At 52.8% G+C, this 16,347-nt stretch overlaps 1 protein-coding gene and 1 pseudogene across 1 annotated transcript; both read left to right on the forward strand.

The window, feature by feature from the left end:
- The first annotated feature begins 272 nt into the window (after window positions 1–272).
- LOC130599820 (olfactory receptor 14C36-like) lies at window positions 273–860 on the forward strand (annotated as a pseudogene).
- Window positions 861–3,320: 2,460 nt separating this feature from the next.
- LOC130599809 (sperm-associated antigen 4 protein-like) lies at window positions 3,321–10,172 on the forward strand. The gene is made up of 12 exons (XM_057410573.1): window positions 3,321–3,442; window positions 3,672–3,778; window positions 4,028–4,103; window positions 4,790–4,857; window positions 5,452–5,513; window positions 5,715–5,755; window positions 6,555–6,651; window positions 7,165–7,249; window positions 7,807–7,919; window positions 8,476–8,643; window positions 9,013–9,102; window positions 9,895–10,172. Exons 1-12 carry the CDS (start codon window positions 3,321–3,323, stop codon window positions 10,018–10,020), a joined length of 1,155 nt encoding a protein of 384 aa, XP_057266556.1. The 3' UTR covers window positions 10,021–10,172.
- The last annotated feature ends 6,175 nt before the right edge of the window (window positions 10,173–16,347 follow it).

A 16,347-nucleotide genomic window follows, 5' to 3' on the forward strand; every position in this document is an offset into this window, starting at 1 on the left:
TGTTTATCACAGCGGGAAGGAACAACCCCTCGCAGGAAAGGGAAGTGCTGGGTGGGTGATGCTGCTCCAATTTCCAGTCCCTCTGAGCACTTCTTCAGAGCGTCCTTCTGAAAGACACTGAGGCAGCATTTACCTGCTAGGGAAGGATCCTGAGCATTGATGTTTTTTTACTCTTGGTGAGTAGGTTGGGCAGTGGGAGCAGAGTCGTGTGTAAATTGAACTTCTGTATCGGACATCCCTCCTGTCCTAACCTGTCACTGCCTTTTTCTCCGATGACAGCGCCCCATGCCCAGAGGCAGTAAATGTCCAACAGCAGCTCCATCACCCAGCTCCTCCTCCTGCCATTCTCAGACAAGCGGGAGCTGCAGCTCCGGAACTTCTGGCTCTTCCGGGGCATACTCCTGGCTGCGCTCCTGCGCAACGGCCTCAGCAGCAGCAGCACAGCCTGCGACCAGCACCTCCACACCCCCATGTACTTCTTCCTCCTCAGCCCCTCCCTCCTGGACCTGGGCTCCACCTCTACCATTGTCCCTAAATCCATGGCAAATTCCCTCCAGAACACCAGGGCCATCTTCTACCTGGGATGTGCTGCACAGGTTCTTCTGTTTGTCTTTTTTATTTCAGCAGAATTTTCTCTTCTCAGTGTCATGTCCTATGGCCACTACGTGGCCATTTGCAAATCCCTGCACTACAGGACCCTTCAGGGCAGCAGAGCTTGTGTCCACATAGCAGCAGCTGCATGAGGCAGTGGGTTTCTCTGTGCGGGGCTGCAAACAGCTAATACATTTTCTTTACCTTTCTGCCAAGGCAATGCTGTGGAGCAGTTCTGTGAATTTTCCCAGATCCTCAAGCTCTCCTGAGAGAGACCACAAAAGCTCACTGGTCACTGGCATGTCCCAGTACCAGCAAGGGACCAGCAAGGGATGGGAGGCGCAAACTGCCATCTAGTTCCCCAGACTGGTTGCCCTCTGAGTCCACCCCAGTACTTACATTCAGGCTATCATCTCCACTTTCTTCTAAGACTGCCTGGGAAAGAGAGCAAAGAGCTTATCCGGATTGGACCTTGGTGGGGCTTTGTGTGGGGTACAGGGGTCCCCAGCCTCCCCAGGCCCATGGCTTCCCTCTGGTCTGAGCAGGAAGATCCCTTCTGCTCCCCCCACCCCATTGCTCCAAGTTGCACCTGGGATACCTGTTCATGCAGTGACCAGGGGTGAGGACAGAGGGAAGGACAGCCTGGGGAATTAGGGATCTCCAGAGGGGATGGGATGACTGGGACGCAAAGACAGGGCACTGGCGTGAATTAACCAGGCTGATGGCGTTGAAGGGACAGGACTGTATGGGATGTTAATGTCGGGTAGAGGAAGGAACCGAGAGAAGGAATGGGTCAGGCCCTCCTAGGGCGGAGATAGGTCCGACCATTCAGGGAAGGAGCTGGGCTCTGGGTATCAGGAGCTATACTGCATGGAAGCTTGGGAACAAACAGAACTGTGGAAGGCAGAAAGCTGCATCACCTTGGGCTTCTCCCTTTCCTCTTGCTTGGGAAAGGGAGAAGCCAACTCAAGGGGTTTCATGCTCACCACTATGATTTCATCCTGCAGGGGAGCTGATATCTTGCAGCCAAGACCTGTTCCCAGCCTTGAGCCCCTCCTCGAGGCACTGGGGACTCACATGAGCATCTGCTGGAGTTCACAGCAGGATAGTGAAGAGCAGGGCCATGCTGAGCACTGTGACCGTCATGTTTCTCTGCGGTTTGGTGAGTCCTGGATGAGGCTGGAGAAGGTGAGGGGCAGATTTATCCCTCCCAGGACTCCTCCTTGCCCTCCCTGAGAGCTCCCAGGGCAAAGCCAGACTTGGCAGAGACACCAGCCCTGGCAGCAAGCCTGGCCTAGGCACAGAGTCACCCCTGCCTCCAGCATGGCTTCAGCCACCTTTGCTGGCATCAGTCCAGCTTCCTGCACGGGGCAGCTGGACATGCAAGTGCCCAGGCATCTGGGGCTGGTGAAGGGGAACAAAGGACCCCTGACAGCCAGGCCTCCTATGGTGTCTGCCCACTGCTCCAACACAAAAGCACCCTCCAACAGCCCCCCAAAGCCAGATCCCCCTATCTCCCAGTGCCCCTCACCTCCCAGCACTATCATCTCCCAGCACCGCCTGCCTCCCAGGACTGTCTTTCCACCCAGGACTCCCCCAGGGATGATGCTAGCCTCAGACCAGGGGTCTCTGAGCAGAACTCTCCCTGCCCCCTCTCCATCCCTTGGGTAACCAGGGGGCTGGGAATGACCCCTCTTCCTGGGGCACGAAGGATCCCGGGCTTAGGGAACACTGGGAGGTTGGAGGACAGCTGCGGTGCACTGGCAGGTGGGGATACTGCCGGGTGACTGGGATCTTGAGTCACAGGAGGCGATGGGGAGCACTGGTGAATGCTGGGCACTGGGAGATGAGGGTTCGGCTTGAAGGAGTGCTGGGGTGGTCAGAAGGCCCAGCTCCAGCCCACCCCATTTCCCATGCACTGTAGTCCCCAGTCTTGGGCAGTCCACAGCCATGGCCTCCCCAGTGCAGAGAACGGAGCAGAATATCCCCTGCCCTGACCACCAGCCTGCCACTGCCTGGGGCCACCATACCCACCCAGGTCACTGGAGTCCCACTCTGCAGAGCTGCCTCCAGATGGTGGGTCCCAATGACTCTGTCCCCAGCAAGGCTCTGGCTCCCTGGATGGCACTCGGACACTGGTCACCCAAGGCCCTTGTCCTCAAGGGATGTCCCTTCAATGTCCTCATCCTTGGCCAGGCCAGCTCTGTCCCCGAGCAGGATGTGGCCACCCGGAGGGACACCGTGAAGCAGACGCTTGTCCTCAGGCAGCCACTTGGAGCTAATTGCAGGGACAACAGAGTTCCCATGGCAACAGGAGAGATGTTTGTTCTTGTCATCCCTCCTGTCTGTGTGTAGCTGATAAGCTTTATTTGCCTAGGGCCAGGAAGTGCTGGGGTGGTCACGGTGCCCAGCTCCAGCCCACCCCATTTCCCATACACTGCAGGCCCCAGTCTGGTCCAGTCCCCATGTTGCCCCAGGGGAGCCCAGAGGGAGCCCTGCTCAGCCCCACTGTGACATCAGAGCCGCCAATCTTGACTGAGAACCTGGCACACATACAGCGTTGTGGGGCAGGGAAAGAGCCCACAGCTGCACGTGACTGTTGCCCCGGGCAGGGACACTCCCGTGGAAGGGCAGCGTGGAGCTGCTGCTGGAACTGGTTTTGCCTGAGGAGCCCAGACTGCTGAGGCTTAGGAGGAAGAGCTGAGCAGGGAGGCTGCCTTTGCCCAGAGATGGCAAGGAGAAAGGCACCACGGAAAAGAGTCCAAGGGACCTTAAATGTCTCCTTTGAGACCACAGCTGACCAACGGTCAGCACGAGAGGCTGCAGGGCGGAGCCACGGCCAGGCGAGTAGGTACGAAGTTGGCTGCTCGTGCATGGGGCATCAGCTTAGGACGGTAGCTGGGACACGGCCTAATACAGCCAGCAGGTCACGGATCAGCATGGGGAAGCTGACAGACGCTTCTGCACAAGAGCCCTGTGCATTGCCCACCCCCCTTCTGGTGGGCCGTGGCTGAAAGCATGGCTTGCTCTCCCAGCAAGCACTGAGAGCAATCGGCATCTTTTTTGTTTTCCTCCCACAGGAGCCTTTTCACAGAGGTGGAGCTGGTGGAACGCTTTCCTCAGTCCACTCCCAGCTCATCCTCTCCAGGGCCACCAAAGCGTCAAGACAAGGCCACAGCACTTGCAAGTAAGCTCAGCACTGGCTCTTGCTGCAAAGTCCTTGGGGTGAACTCAGAGCGCTGCACTGTGCCAGAAGTCTGGCAAAATGTCACAAGTGGCTGGGGAAATGCAGGCTGCTCTGCTCCTCACCCCAGAGAGGTGGTGCCTAGTCCTCGGTGCTTGCCTCCCTGCAGGGAGCCAAAACGCTCTTGGCTGAGCATCCTGGAGAAGAGACCTCAAGACATAGGCCTAACTTTTCTCTGGTTTCTTTGCCCAGGGACGGTCTTCAGCCTCATTTGCCATCTGGCAGGTACCTTGTGGAGATACCTGCTGATCGTGTGCATCTTCACTGTGTACGTACAACCTGTTTCTGCTGTTGGGCTTTTGGGGAGGCGGTAGCCTCATGCTGCAGGGGTCAGGGTGCAGGGAGGGAGCGGGTGAGAATTGGGCTGTGCTGCCGGCTGTGCTTCGAGCAGTGGGGACTGCTGCTGCTGCTGCCAACTTCCTCCTCTTCCTCCGCTGCAGGCTGCATCTTTGCTGTCAAGCAGAGATGGGGAAAGGAGTATGTATGTACTCCGTGTTTCTGTGTTGGACACGGGGAGAAAGGAGGTGTCTGAGGGCCCTCAGCCAGCTTCCCACTCTCACGAGCACTGCTCGTGTTGTGGCCGTTCTCAGGGAGAGCCAAGAGTAAAGCCGCTGGGCAGACTCCCTGCCACACATTCGCCAGAGGCCCAGACTTTGGTCATGGTAGGAGAACCTGCTGTGTAGCCAGACGCAGGGGTGCGGAGGCGGAAGTCTTGATTTGCTCAACCTCTTTACTTTCGGGGAGTAGTGAGTCCTGGCGTTCTTCTTTGGGGGAAGAGCTGCTGGCAGTTTTGAAAGGTGTGGACCGAAAGTGCTCCTCCTGGGCTCTTCCCTGGCAGCTGTGTTGTCAGGAGCAGGCTTCCAAAACAGTGGCTTTTGTGCCTGGAAGTGGTAATCCAGCTGGTTTGCTCGAAACTTGCCTCATTGACAGACATAGGACACCCTCCTTTTTCAGGCAAAAGATGGCCGTGCACAAGAAGAGGTTCCTGAGATTCATTGTCTTCTTGCTTCCAGTGGTTCTTGGTGAGTCTGTGTGAGCAAATATTTGAGAGTAACAGCCTGGTTGTGCTGGATGCCAGCTTTCCTTTTTGGCCCATATGTGTGGAAACTCGCATGGTCCAAGTGCTTCTGGTGTGCGTCCTTGACGAGGACTTGCTTTTCAGCTACCAGTAAGACTGGTAGCCTCCCAGCCATGCTGCTGCACTGGCCACAGGACCAAAGGGCTTGCTTAGTCTGCAAGCCTGCGAGAGAAGGGAGTATGTATTTCCAAGCCTGAACTGGGGGATACCCAGAGGGGCTGTGCAGGGCGACTGATGGCCCTCCTGATACTTCTCCTGGCTGATGTAGCCTGGTCTCAGGGCTCACAGGAGCAGTAAGGGGAAATGGGAAAGAGCTCTGGGTCAGCGAGCACACCTGAAGCTCATGGCTACACAATGCCCTGAAGCCTGTGGTGATGGTTTCCGGTCAGAGGCAGGTCCTGTCTCTGCACCCTGTGTTCCCCACCTCCTCAGCTTAGCTGCTGCCCCATCCACAAGGCAACCAGGAGGAGACCACGGTGCTTCAGGGACCACTAGCAACCCAGGTCAAGTGACTGTCTCTTGGTGATGTGAATTGCAGCTGGTGTTTACTGTGGGACCTCACTGCCAGCGTGGACAATGCAGGCAAAGGCGCAGAGAGAGGTTGGTGGACCCTCTGGGACAGGCAGCTCCTGCAAGGGAGCATTGCTGACAGTGGCTGGCTAAATCGTGGGCTTTTCTGTGTCCACACAGAGTGAGCCAAAGAAGCAGTGGCTTTTGCCGGGGCTTCCTAGGGAAGCCTCTCCTGGGAAGCCCCAGCAGCTCTGGTGGTGGATACTCTAACAGAGAGTTTTTCCCTTTCAGGCTCTGACATGGGCATCGGCAGCAGAAACAAAGATGCTGAGGTAAGAGATGTTTCCTGAGCTGGAATTGGACCTGTGCAGGAACATCAGCCAACCTGTCATGGTTTAAGCCCAGCCCGTAACTCAGAACCACGCAGGCGCTCGCTCACTCCCCCTCTTCTCTGTCCCCCTGCTCCCCGAGGGATGGGGAGGAGAATCAAAAGAATGTAACTCCCACGGGTTGAGACAAGAACACTCCAGTAACTAAGGTGTAACACAAACCACTGCTGCTACCACCAGTAATAATAATGATAAAGGGAATGACAAGGGAAGAGAATACAACCGCTCCCCACCGGCTTAATGGTTCCCAGCCCGACCAGAGCCGTGATCTAGCCCTTCCGGGTAACTGCCCCGTTTATATACTGGGCATGACGTGCTGTGGTATGGAATACCTCTTTGGCTAGTTTGGGTGCAGCGTCCTCTCTCTGCTTCCTCCCGGCTTCCCCTCCTCCCTGGCAAAGCATGAGACTCAGAATGTCCTTGGTCAGAGTAAACATTACTGAGCACCAACTAAAACCAGCGGTGTTATCAGCGCTGTTCCCAGGCTGAAAGTCAAAACCACAGTGCTGCACCAGCTACTAAGAAGGAGAGAAATTCCTGCTACGGCTGAACCCAGGACAACCTCGTGCTACCTGCACCCATTTTTCTAACAGCCACGGCTCCTGTACTTCCCTCTGGCCATTGCCTTTCTTTCAGCGTGGGGAGGAAGGGAAGCATTCACAAACCAGAAAGCCCTGTGTCTCTGCTCCTTGCAGAGGGAATGGGCTGCTCTCTGACAACATCTGCTTTCCTGTTCCTGCAGGAATTTGCACGCCTTGTTGACAGAGCAAACCCAAAAGTTGCAGCTTCTGCTGGAGGAGGTGGCTCAGCTGGAGGTGGAGATAAGCAGTTTGAAGAAGGTAACCCTGCATTTTGGAGAAGAAGGCTTGGCTGGGCAGAAGCCCTGAGGAAGCACTACCTGGGATTAGTAGTGGGCTCAGCCTGCTGAGCGCAGCAAGCCAGCTTGTGCCAGGGGATTGCTGGGTGAGCTTTGGCACTGCCCAGGCCCTTCTCTAGGCCCAGGTTAACTGGTGCTTCAGGCAGTAGAAATCTTCCAGCATCCTTCCCTTGGCACGGGCACCTTTGGCTGCTCTGGCTGGGCCCTGAGCAGCAGGGAGACCCAGGCCCACTCCCATGGCCAGCCTTTGTGGACATGGCCTGAGCATGGAAGGTGGGAACAAGGGAGTGAGGACCCCATGGTCGTGGCCACATATACTGTGCTTGTGGCTCACGTCAGCTGCAGTCTCTCAGCTTACTGGACAAGGCTTGCCTTGTATTTCTGACACTGACTCTTTGCCTTTCTGGGCGCTGGTAGCCATGCTGAACTGACTGCTGAAGTGCTCATTTTCTGTGCTTGTTTGTGTCTTTCCCAGGAGAGGCAGGAGGTGAACCCGGCAGCACTGGAGTTGGCTTTGGAAGTCTTCGTCGGAAGATCTGACTGGGCCCTGAAAAGTTCTGGTATGGACACAGCAGCCCATTCTCCTTGCCATGCACTTGTCTGTAGCACTCCCCAAAGGAGGATGTCCTCCAGGTGCTGCTCTCCTAAGCAGGGGAGCTGAAAGCAGGGGAGCTTCATGAGGTCTGAGAGCAAGTCTGTGGCAGTGGCTCTCTTGGATTCCCTCCTGGTTCCGCCTCTGCGCAGGTGCCTCTGGCACTGTTCCCCCCCCCCCCCCCCCCCCCCCACATTCCAGGGCTGACGGAGGGGCTCTCTTCCTCATCAATGCATTTGGAAAGAGAACGGATGGGTCATCCTTTATTGCCCACACAGCAAGCCCTCAGCTTTGGTCTGCCCTCATTCACCAGCACCCTCAGGCCTTCTACTTGTGGCGCTGAGAGGAGCAGACACCAGGCATATGGGTGCTGTCATCCTGCGCAGCTAGGCACCCCTACCAGCATGGAGATGAGGAGAGGACTGACAGACGTGGAGCTGTCCAGCAGCATCAGAAAGGGCGTCTGAGCACAGGGTCCTCCTACTCGGTGGCCTCGTGCAGTCACCTGCTCTCCCTTCCTTACAGGTGCCACCATTGACATGCAGAGAACTTCAAAGACCTATGACTGCAAAGAGAATTGGGGCTGCAGGGTTTTATGGTTCTTCCACACTCCCAACCCTCCTGATACGATTTTGGAGGTATTGTAGCAGAAACCACCAGTGCATGTTTCCTTCCTGAGAAGCTGGGGACTGACCTTGGGCATTGTCCTCTCAGTCCAGTGGTAATGCTCAAGCCCACAGTGCTGATCTGTTGCCTGAAGCCAAAGCTTGGACTCAGGGCTGGCCTCGATCGAAAGCAGTGGCTCCCCTCAGGAGGGGAACAGAGCTCAACTGCGGCATCTTGCCCAGAGTCCTCAGTCACAGCTGGGTGAACGACATTCTCCCTGGTGACCTCATTTCCATACTCAGCCCTAACAGTTCTTTTCTGGGGTGGGAGGCAGGGGGTCCTCTGCAGAGCCACTGGGCAGAGAGCTGTGTCTGTAAGGGCCTGACTAGGTTGGCTTAGTAACAGGTATTCTCCTCTTTTCATAATACTGAGAGGCTGCTGCTTTTGTCCATTTCCTCACACGTGCCTCATTTTCAAGCTGGACTAGACCCCCCAGACACACCAGCACCTGTGCTTCAGGCTACATGAGCAGCTGTGTTGAACTGAACATGGGCTCACGTTTCATTAACTCTCACATTCTGATTGCAGCCGGATATTTCCCCAGGAAACTGCTGGCCATTACAAGGGCACCAGGGCCAGGTGGTCATCAGGTTGCGAGCACGAGTCCATCTGACTGCTGTCAGTGTGCAGCACATCTACAAAGAGGTCTCTCCATCCGGGACCGTCACCAGTGCCCCCCGAGACATCGCTGTCTTTGTAAGTCTCTGCTGGGTGCTTCTGGCTGGCATGGCCCTGGGGCAAAGCCGTGACTGGAACTTGCTTGCTTTGTGCAAGCAAGTCCTTGGAGATTTGTGTCCTGCTTTCTCCTAAGCCCTGCAGTGCACTTGCAGGATACTTCAGGGGCTCTAGGGGTTCCATCCCTCTCAAGACTCATTCTGGTGAGAGCACCTCAGGGCTCTTGAATAAAACACAAGGTTGAGACAGTGCTTAACTACTGCTAGAGCCCCAGGAGAGGCTCAGTAGACAACAGCCCATGCAGTATATGCTGATCCAGCACATACAAACATCCTCTTTGCCGGGACAAGTCTGAGCTTCTCTCCTTCCTCCTTGTGCTTTTCCCTTGAGGGATCGAATGCAGACAGAGAAGAGGAAACTCTCCTTGGGATGTTCATGTACAACGTGACAAAAGAGGCTATTCAAACCTTCCCTCTGAAGGTACAGTCTGTGCATGAAGGCAAGATGCCCAGGAGAAAACCAGCAGTGCCTGCAAGTCCGTGGCAGGAAGAGCGTGAATGCTCTCTCCCCTGGCGCAGGGGCCCAGACCACTGCCGAGGAGGCCTGGTGGAGCTGGGAGGACTGAGTAGCATGCGGTAGGGGTAGCAGCAACAGGTTTGCAAGGGCAGGGTTGCTCCTGTGGGAGCTTAAGTCCTGAGAGACCCCTGCTGCAGCTGCTGCCTTCAGCAGAGCCAGCTGCACACATGGCCTCTCCACCAAAGCAACATCTTCGTGCCAGGAGAAATAGGGATACCTGGTGGGGGAAGCTGCCGGGCAGCATTGTCGCTCCACCCTGTGGCCTGCTGACAGGCTGGACAGTGTCCTTTCCTCCCAGCACAACACGTCCCTTTTCTCCTGGTGCCCTCACACCTGCCAGGAGGAAGGCAGGCAGAGAGCATGGCGGGAGCTTAATGGACTTTCACACCAACTGTCTCACGCATAGGAGGACCTCCCCAGCCTCTCTGTCAGCTCAGAGCAAGCTGCAGAGGTAAAGGGGCAAAGGGAAGGGAGGCGCGGTCGCCAGCAGGCCAGGTTCCAGAGGATGTCTTCTCCCTTCCCGTGCCTCCAGTCTCTGCAGGAGCCCTGGTACCAGCAGTGAGCCTCAGATGCCTACAGCCACTCCTACCCACTTTTGGAAGCTTGTTCCTGAGCAGGAGCAGGGCGGGCAGGGGGAGAAACGTCAATTGCACCGTCACACTTAACACCTCAGTTTTCTTGTCACTCTCTTCACAGAACACGCACAGAGCCTTTGCGCACATCAAACTTATTGTGAAGAGCAACTGGGGAAACACAGCCTACACCTGCATTTATCGAGTGCAGGTTCATGGAAAGATGGAAGAACAAGAAAACCTCAGCTGAAACCAGACAAGAAAAAGAGCACAAATAAAAAAGAGAAATGAGGGAGGAGGGATAAATGGTTTGTCAGATCAGAGTGGTGTAGAGGATCTGTCTCTAAAGTAAGGTGTGCAGGAAGGTCCACTGGGGGATGGGTAGCAGCACCCGCTGACAGGGCTACAGGGCAGCCTGCAGGCAGCGGATGTGGGTCACCCACAACCCTTGGGACAGCTCCTTGGGGCTGCCAGGGGCTTGTGAGCTTCCTCTTTTAATTTCCCAGTAGCAGGGCTGGAGAAGCATTGGATTCCCCAGTGCACCATCAAAGGGGTGTGTGTGATGCCTGCCTTCTCCCGGGGGTGGTTTCAGGGGTGTGCAGCCAGCTGTGCAGCCAGGGGTACCCAGGGTTGTCATTTCAAGTAGGGTCCCTGCACCCCAGGGGCTGCGAGTTGGAGCAGTCTGGGTAAAGTCCTCTCCCTGCTGAAAGAGCCAGCACAGGGCAGCTGAGACCAAAGCTGATGGACAGGTGAGATCTTCTGAAAAACTCTTTGATATCTCGTGTGAATTTCATCTGACACAACACCTCCATACGCGCTCCTGCCGTGTTCCTCTTTCCTTACTGCTGGAGGGCAGGACTGGCTCTGCCAGAGCCCCAGCAGAGCCCCCTCCTTCCAGGGACACCCTCAGCCTGCACCAACCAGAGCTCATGGAAGGGACCTGCCAAAAGTCTTCCTGAAACCAGAGAAGAGGCAGTTTCAGGGTGTTCTGTGAGAAATGCATCAGGTTTCACCCAGAGAATTCTCCCCTAAATTGTCACTGTCTTTTCCCTTTTGGAAAGCCCCCCATAACAGGCTCAAGCAAATGTCCAGTGGCAGCTCCGTCACCCAATTCCTCCTCCTGCCATTTGCATGCACATGGGAGCTGCAGCTCTTGCATGTCTGACTCTTCCTCGGCATCTACCTGACTGTACTCCTGGGCAACGAACTCCTCATCACCACCACAGCTTGCAACCGGTGCCTTCACACCCCATGTACTTCTTCCTCCTCGACCTCCCCCTGCTGGACCTGTGCTCCATGTCCACCGCTGTCACTAAAGCCATTGCCAGGTCCCTCTGGAACACCAGGGCCACCTTCTTCCTGGGATGTGCTGCCCAGGTCCTTTTCTTTCTCTCCTCAAACACAGACGATTTTATCGTCTCACCATCACGCCCTACAACCACTATGTGTCCATCTGCCAGCCCCTGCATGACGGGACCCTCCTGGGCAGCACAGCTTTTGTGTCCACAATGGCAGCAGCTGCCTGGGCCAGAGGGTTCCCCAGTTCTCGGCTGCACACTGTGGGACTTTGTCACTTCCCTCTGCTAAGGCAACGCCCAAAGGACCAAAGCTGGGGGAGCAGAGTGGGTTCCTGTCCCCTCTCTGCCTGTTCTGGGACAGTTCTGCCACTGTCCAGAAGCTCTGGGAGAGCTTGGGAGCCCTTCCCTGAGGCCGTGTATGAGGAGATCGGTTACAGCTCAGCATGGAAGAAGCAGGCAAGGTTCAGTTGCTCATGTTCAGTGGCTCCCCTCCATGGGGCACATCTGCCAGGCTTTTCCCCCTTACTCCCCCATCCATGGCTGATCCCCTGCGCTGGGGTCTGCGGGCAGAGCAGCAAGGTCCTGGGCCCAAGAGTGGAGCTTCATCTCACCAGTTCTTCCTGTCCAAGCCAGGGACAGCCCCTGTCTGTGTGCTCCTGCCTGCTGCGTGACACCTGAGGGTTGAGGGAAGGTCCTGTCCCAGGGCAGCTCTGGGAGACCCGTTGAGACAGGGCTTGTCCCAGGGGAGCAGGGTGAGTCCTGAGCCCTCCTCCCACTCAGCCTTTTCTCTGTGGGTCCCCCCAGCAGCAAGCACAAGCTTCGTCACCAGAGCACATCCCATAACATCTCAAGGTTCCTATTCAAAAAGGTCCCCGTCTTCTAAGATTCTAGGAGTCTTTCAGGCTGTAATTTGTGATTCTCTCTCCTTAAGTGTTGGTGCTCCAGGGGACTTGTCTGTGGTATTTAACCCATGGCAAAGGTCATGCAGAGCATCTGTGTTTCTGGCTACACCCTTCAGAGAAGCCACCTGTGTGCACTGCAAAGGGGAGTGTTGAGATGGGCTGTGTCCTTGGCGAAACCCCTGTTCCTGCGGGACACACAGCCCTGCCTGGGAGAGAGCATGTAGGGAAGGGCTGTGCTGCATTCACAGGGCAGTGTTTAGCTCCACTCAAGTGACATGATGCTCTCAGAGCTCTGTGCCTTGCTCACGCTGCTCCTCTCCCTTCGTCCTCACCTTGCTGGGTTTTGGCTGCGGCACAGACATGGAATGAAGACAGACAGTCATCCTCAGCCATGCACACCCCCTCGCACTGCAGCTGAAGGCAAGAGACCAGCTCTTGGGGAGTGTTTTTTATTAGACTCATATTGGAAGCAGTAGAGGAGCCATGTAGAGGGAATGTCGGAGGTCAAAAGAGAGAGCAGGTATTCCAAAACTGAATACAAGAGACTGTATAAAATGTCAGTGTTCAAATGTCTCCTTCATTCATCTTCTAGAAAAGAAGAGGCTACTTTATATTAAAACACGGCTCACTGTTGCTCTGTGGGAAGACATACTGACCCTTACCTGCCAGCACGTAAAAAAAATCAAGCCACTTCTAGAACTGCTCACTGTAATTTTATTTATGTCAGAAATTCCCAAATTACTCACTTCCAGGGTAACTGCAAGACATACCTCCTCTCTGGATTTTAAAGAGAAGTCTAGTAAGGACAAGGCCTGCTGCATGCAGTATGTTTTGGAATGAGGTTTTGGTTTTCCTCTACTTTTTGTTATGGAAGCTGCTGCTCTTTAGCAACAGCCTTGCTGAATTCCTCACCCTAGGGACTGGTGATGAAAACACAAACCTAACTGGAGATCCTCCAGCTCTCTGGTTCTACTACAGTGCTCAGAAATAACCAAAAGACAGGGTCTACAGCAGCAAGAAGAAGAAAAAACTGATAAATTAATCCCTCTGGGTAGCCTAAATAAGTGTATAGCAGCATCCTTTAACAGCATGGTACAAGACCTCTCACCGGAGAAGATACATGCTCTCTACGAGCTGTTGGCTGAGCAGAGAATTCCAGTAAAGCATGTTTTGGCAGTTTGGGGGCATCAGTAAGATGTAGCTTTTATTTTCTTCACGCTCAGATGTCCAGGCTGTGAACCTGTGCCACAAGCTACACACAGCATCATATCTAGAAGACATGTACCTTCCATTTGGAGCATCTGGATTTCTCCTTTAGAATTAAAAAAAAAAGTTATCTCTTTTGCTGAAGAAAGCGTTGTGTGGGGGTATTTTCTGAAAGACTGCAAAGCACCTCAAACCAAAATAGCAATTGTCTCTTACAGGAGTTAACCCTGCAAGCCGTGTGCACTCTGAAGGGTCCAAAGGAAGGCTATTGGCTTTATCCTAGCCCAATTTCAGCATAAAGTAGTAATGCAATATTAAATGAAAATGGTAACTGCAGTTACCTGAGCAAAACTGTTTTTTTGAGATACCAGCTCCTCTACTTTACAGGATTTAAGCTCCCTGCTTAGCTTGTCTCATGGGAAGTATCCTAAAGGTCAGTGTACAGGTACAGGACTTGAGTAAGGATTCGGTATTTTGCTCTTTGCTTGTCTTGGCTTTGTAGGGTTTCCTAGCGTCATGAAATGTGGAGGGAGCATCCAGTACCTCCCTGCGGTACCTGAATAGAAACTTCTAAGCAGCCGCTTGTAGATTTTACTGGAATCACTCCAATTCACCCTCAGGATACTCTCCCCACTACCAAAATCTTCTCCCTACAGCTCCTACAATTTTCCACCAGTGCTCTTATGTCTGCCAATGCTCCTTGCTCCTTGTAGGCAGCAGTTGGTTGCGTATGTCTCTTTTTAATTCATAAAACAGCTTTAATTCTTGAGGGATGGGGAAACAGAAAATCTGACAAGGGCTCAAGCAGACACAGAGATGGCAATTTCGTGTTAGCTTTGCTTCCTGTAAGAAACTGATATAGCAAATCTTGGACAGCACAGAGATGTGATCATAAAACTGACTCTCCATGGGATAACGCTGTAGGAGAGAAAGGGGAAAAGATCCAATCGTCTGTTGGTATAACAAGCATCTGCAGAGCTAGGACTCCACCAGTGCTGTTTGAAATATTTATCCAAACTGACGCTGTGTGCAGGCTATTTGCCTTTGTTTTATGACTGGAAGGTTAAAATATTGTAGTGAAGATAAAAGGGAAAAGGAAGATGTTAGAACCAGGGTCATGTAAGATAGATAATGTGTATTATGATATGGTAGCAATGTGTATTACGTGTGAGCAACCATACCGGGAGCTATCCCTCTGGTGGTTATATAGCATGTTACTTTAAATTCCATTAACGTCTGCTATTTTTTCCCTGCCCCTCTCAGGGCACAAAGCGAAGAGTGCTCAGACTTCAGTATTTTGTCTCGCTTCCTATGCTTAATGTGGGATACTAAACCATTTGTGTTACAAATTACTCCCTGAATCCAGCATTATTGATTTCTTTACTTTCTTTTCAACGAAAGGCTTAATTACAGAATCTGTGAGTTTCACACACACACAAAATAATTAACTTTCATAAGATTTCCGTGAGATCAGCAGGCTGTGTTACGATCTGAGGCTCAGGGAGATTATGCCACTTAGAGGTACTCACTACTTTTGAAAGCCTCTTTTGGAGTTACTTGATGTGGTTTCAGCAAGTAAGAATGTTTTATGTGCAGCCTTTGCAGCATGCAACTCTGAGCACGAGTTCCACAAATCACTTCCCAGGCGGTCAGAAAGGTCCTCTACGCAGCGAGGTGCGTCCATTGATAAGCCAGTTTAGTGAACCTGGGTAGGTAACTGAGCACTGAACTGTGGAAAGAGCTGAACATCAGGTTGCCTGACAGAATAAAACTGTCGTGGATAGACTTGAAAGAAACCTCTATTAACCTCCATCCTGCCTCTTTTGCTTCTGCTTTCCCAAAAAGCTTTCACCTTTCTGATGGATCTTTTCAAGGTTAATTCATGGCAATTGCTAAATCCAGGTGTCATGTCAAAACTAACAAGGGAAAACAATCCATTACAGTTGGCAATTCCTAGCCCTGAACAAATGGACTTTTAAAAAACTTTTTTTCTTTTTTTAGGGTCAGAGTGCGTTAAGAAACAAAGTCATGCATTAAATTTGCTGCCAAGCCATTTGTAATTTCAGTCACTGCTAGTGAAAATCACACCATTTTTTATAATTACTTTCAGTAAGAAAAAGACCTCTGTATATGATTAATTTCAAATATGTATGATTAATTTCAGTCCCAGTTTGTGCAGTCCTTCCTGTTACCCTGCTTCTAGGATCCAGACTCTGATCTCTCTGGGCAAACCTATCCAGAAAAAAACCAAGAAAAGTGTATATATATAGGCAAACCTGTCCCAAGTATGCAGAGTGGCGTGCTGCAAATTTTATGAAAGCAATTATATTCCCTCCAGCTGCTTTTAAATCCTTCAGGTTTCTTAGAGCTGCCGGCAATGGGTCGTCATTTAAATCACACCTTGCTATTGAATCTGTTCTTCCAAGGCTGCCAGGAAAGTTATTTAATTTCATTTAGAGCATCTAGTCAAATACTAATGAACTGACTCCAACCTGGAGAGTATGGCAAGCATCATATCAAAGAGCATTTTGCTTTTGTTCCTTCTTCAGAAGGGAACATGCAGAAATATCCGCTAGAAACAGCCCCACATTGAGAGTTGCCAGTGGTGATGACAGACGAGGAAGATGGAAAGGAATCTTCTTTTGCTTCCATATGCCTGCTCAAATAAGCATAGAGGGAAAAGAGGGCATGATACTTGGTCTGTCAGACAGAAGCCACCTAGAGTGGGAGATGGGACGCTTCATGCAGATGATTTAGGGAGGGTAGAGTATGAGAGCTTGCCAGCCTGTTAACAAAACAGTGGAGAGAAGAGGAAATTTCCTTGCAGTTGCATTTTTTTTTGATGGGACTGGGAAATGGGTACATCAAATCTGAGGAAGAAGTCTTCTCCAAGGCCCTGTGACCATCTTCCCAAGGTCTCTCTTTCCCAAGGGATCTTTGTGAAAACCAACTGCATTTCTGCCAGAGCCTCCTCTGAGCCTGTGACACTGAAGCTGCCACATTTGTGCAAGCGGCTCTCCCTGGCTGGTGATCATCGAGAATGTGACAGAGGCAGAGTTTATTTGCTGTTTCTCATGCCCTAAGTAGCCGCTTTGCCCCGCAACCTGTATGAGTGCTCACTCAGAAGAAAACAAAGGAAGCCTGCAGAACTGCAGGAGGGTATCATAGGAT

Source organism: Pezoporus wallicus, unplaced genomic scaffold (assembly GCF_028554395.1).
Source record: "Pezoporus wallicus isolate ANWC-B61680 ecotype Strahan unplaced genomic scaffold, APGP_CSIRO_Pwel_v1 contig_8071, whole genome shotgun sequence".
Classification (NCBI taxonomy): Eukaryota; Metazoa; Chordata; class Aves; order Psittaciformes; family Psittacidae; genus Pezoporus; species Pezoporus wallicus.

Coding starts and splice junctions, on each gene's coding strand:
- LOC130599809 (XM_057410573.1), top strand. CDS start 3,321: ATGGCAAGGAGAAAGGCACCACGGAAAAGAGTCCAAGGGACCTTAAAT. Junction 3,443..3,671: donor AGCCACGGCCAGGCGAGTAG/GTACGAAGTTGG, acceptor TTCCTCCCACAG/GAGCCTTTTCACAGAGGTGG. Junction 7,920..8,475: donor CTCCTGATACGATTTTGGAG/GTATTGTAGCAG, acceptor TTCTGATTGCAG/CCGGATATTTCCCCAGGAAA.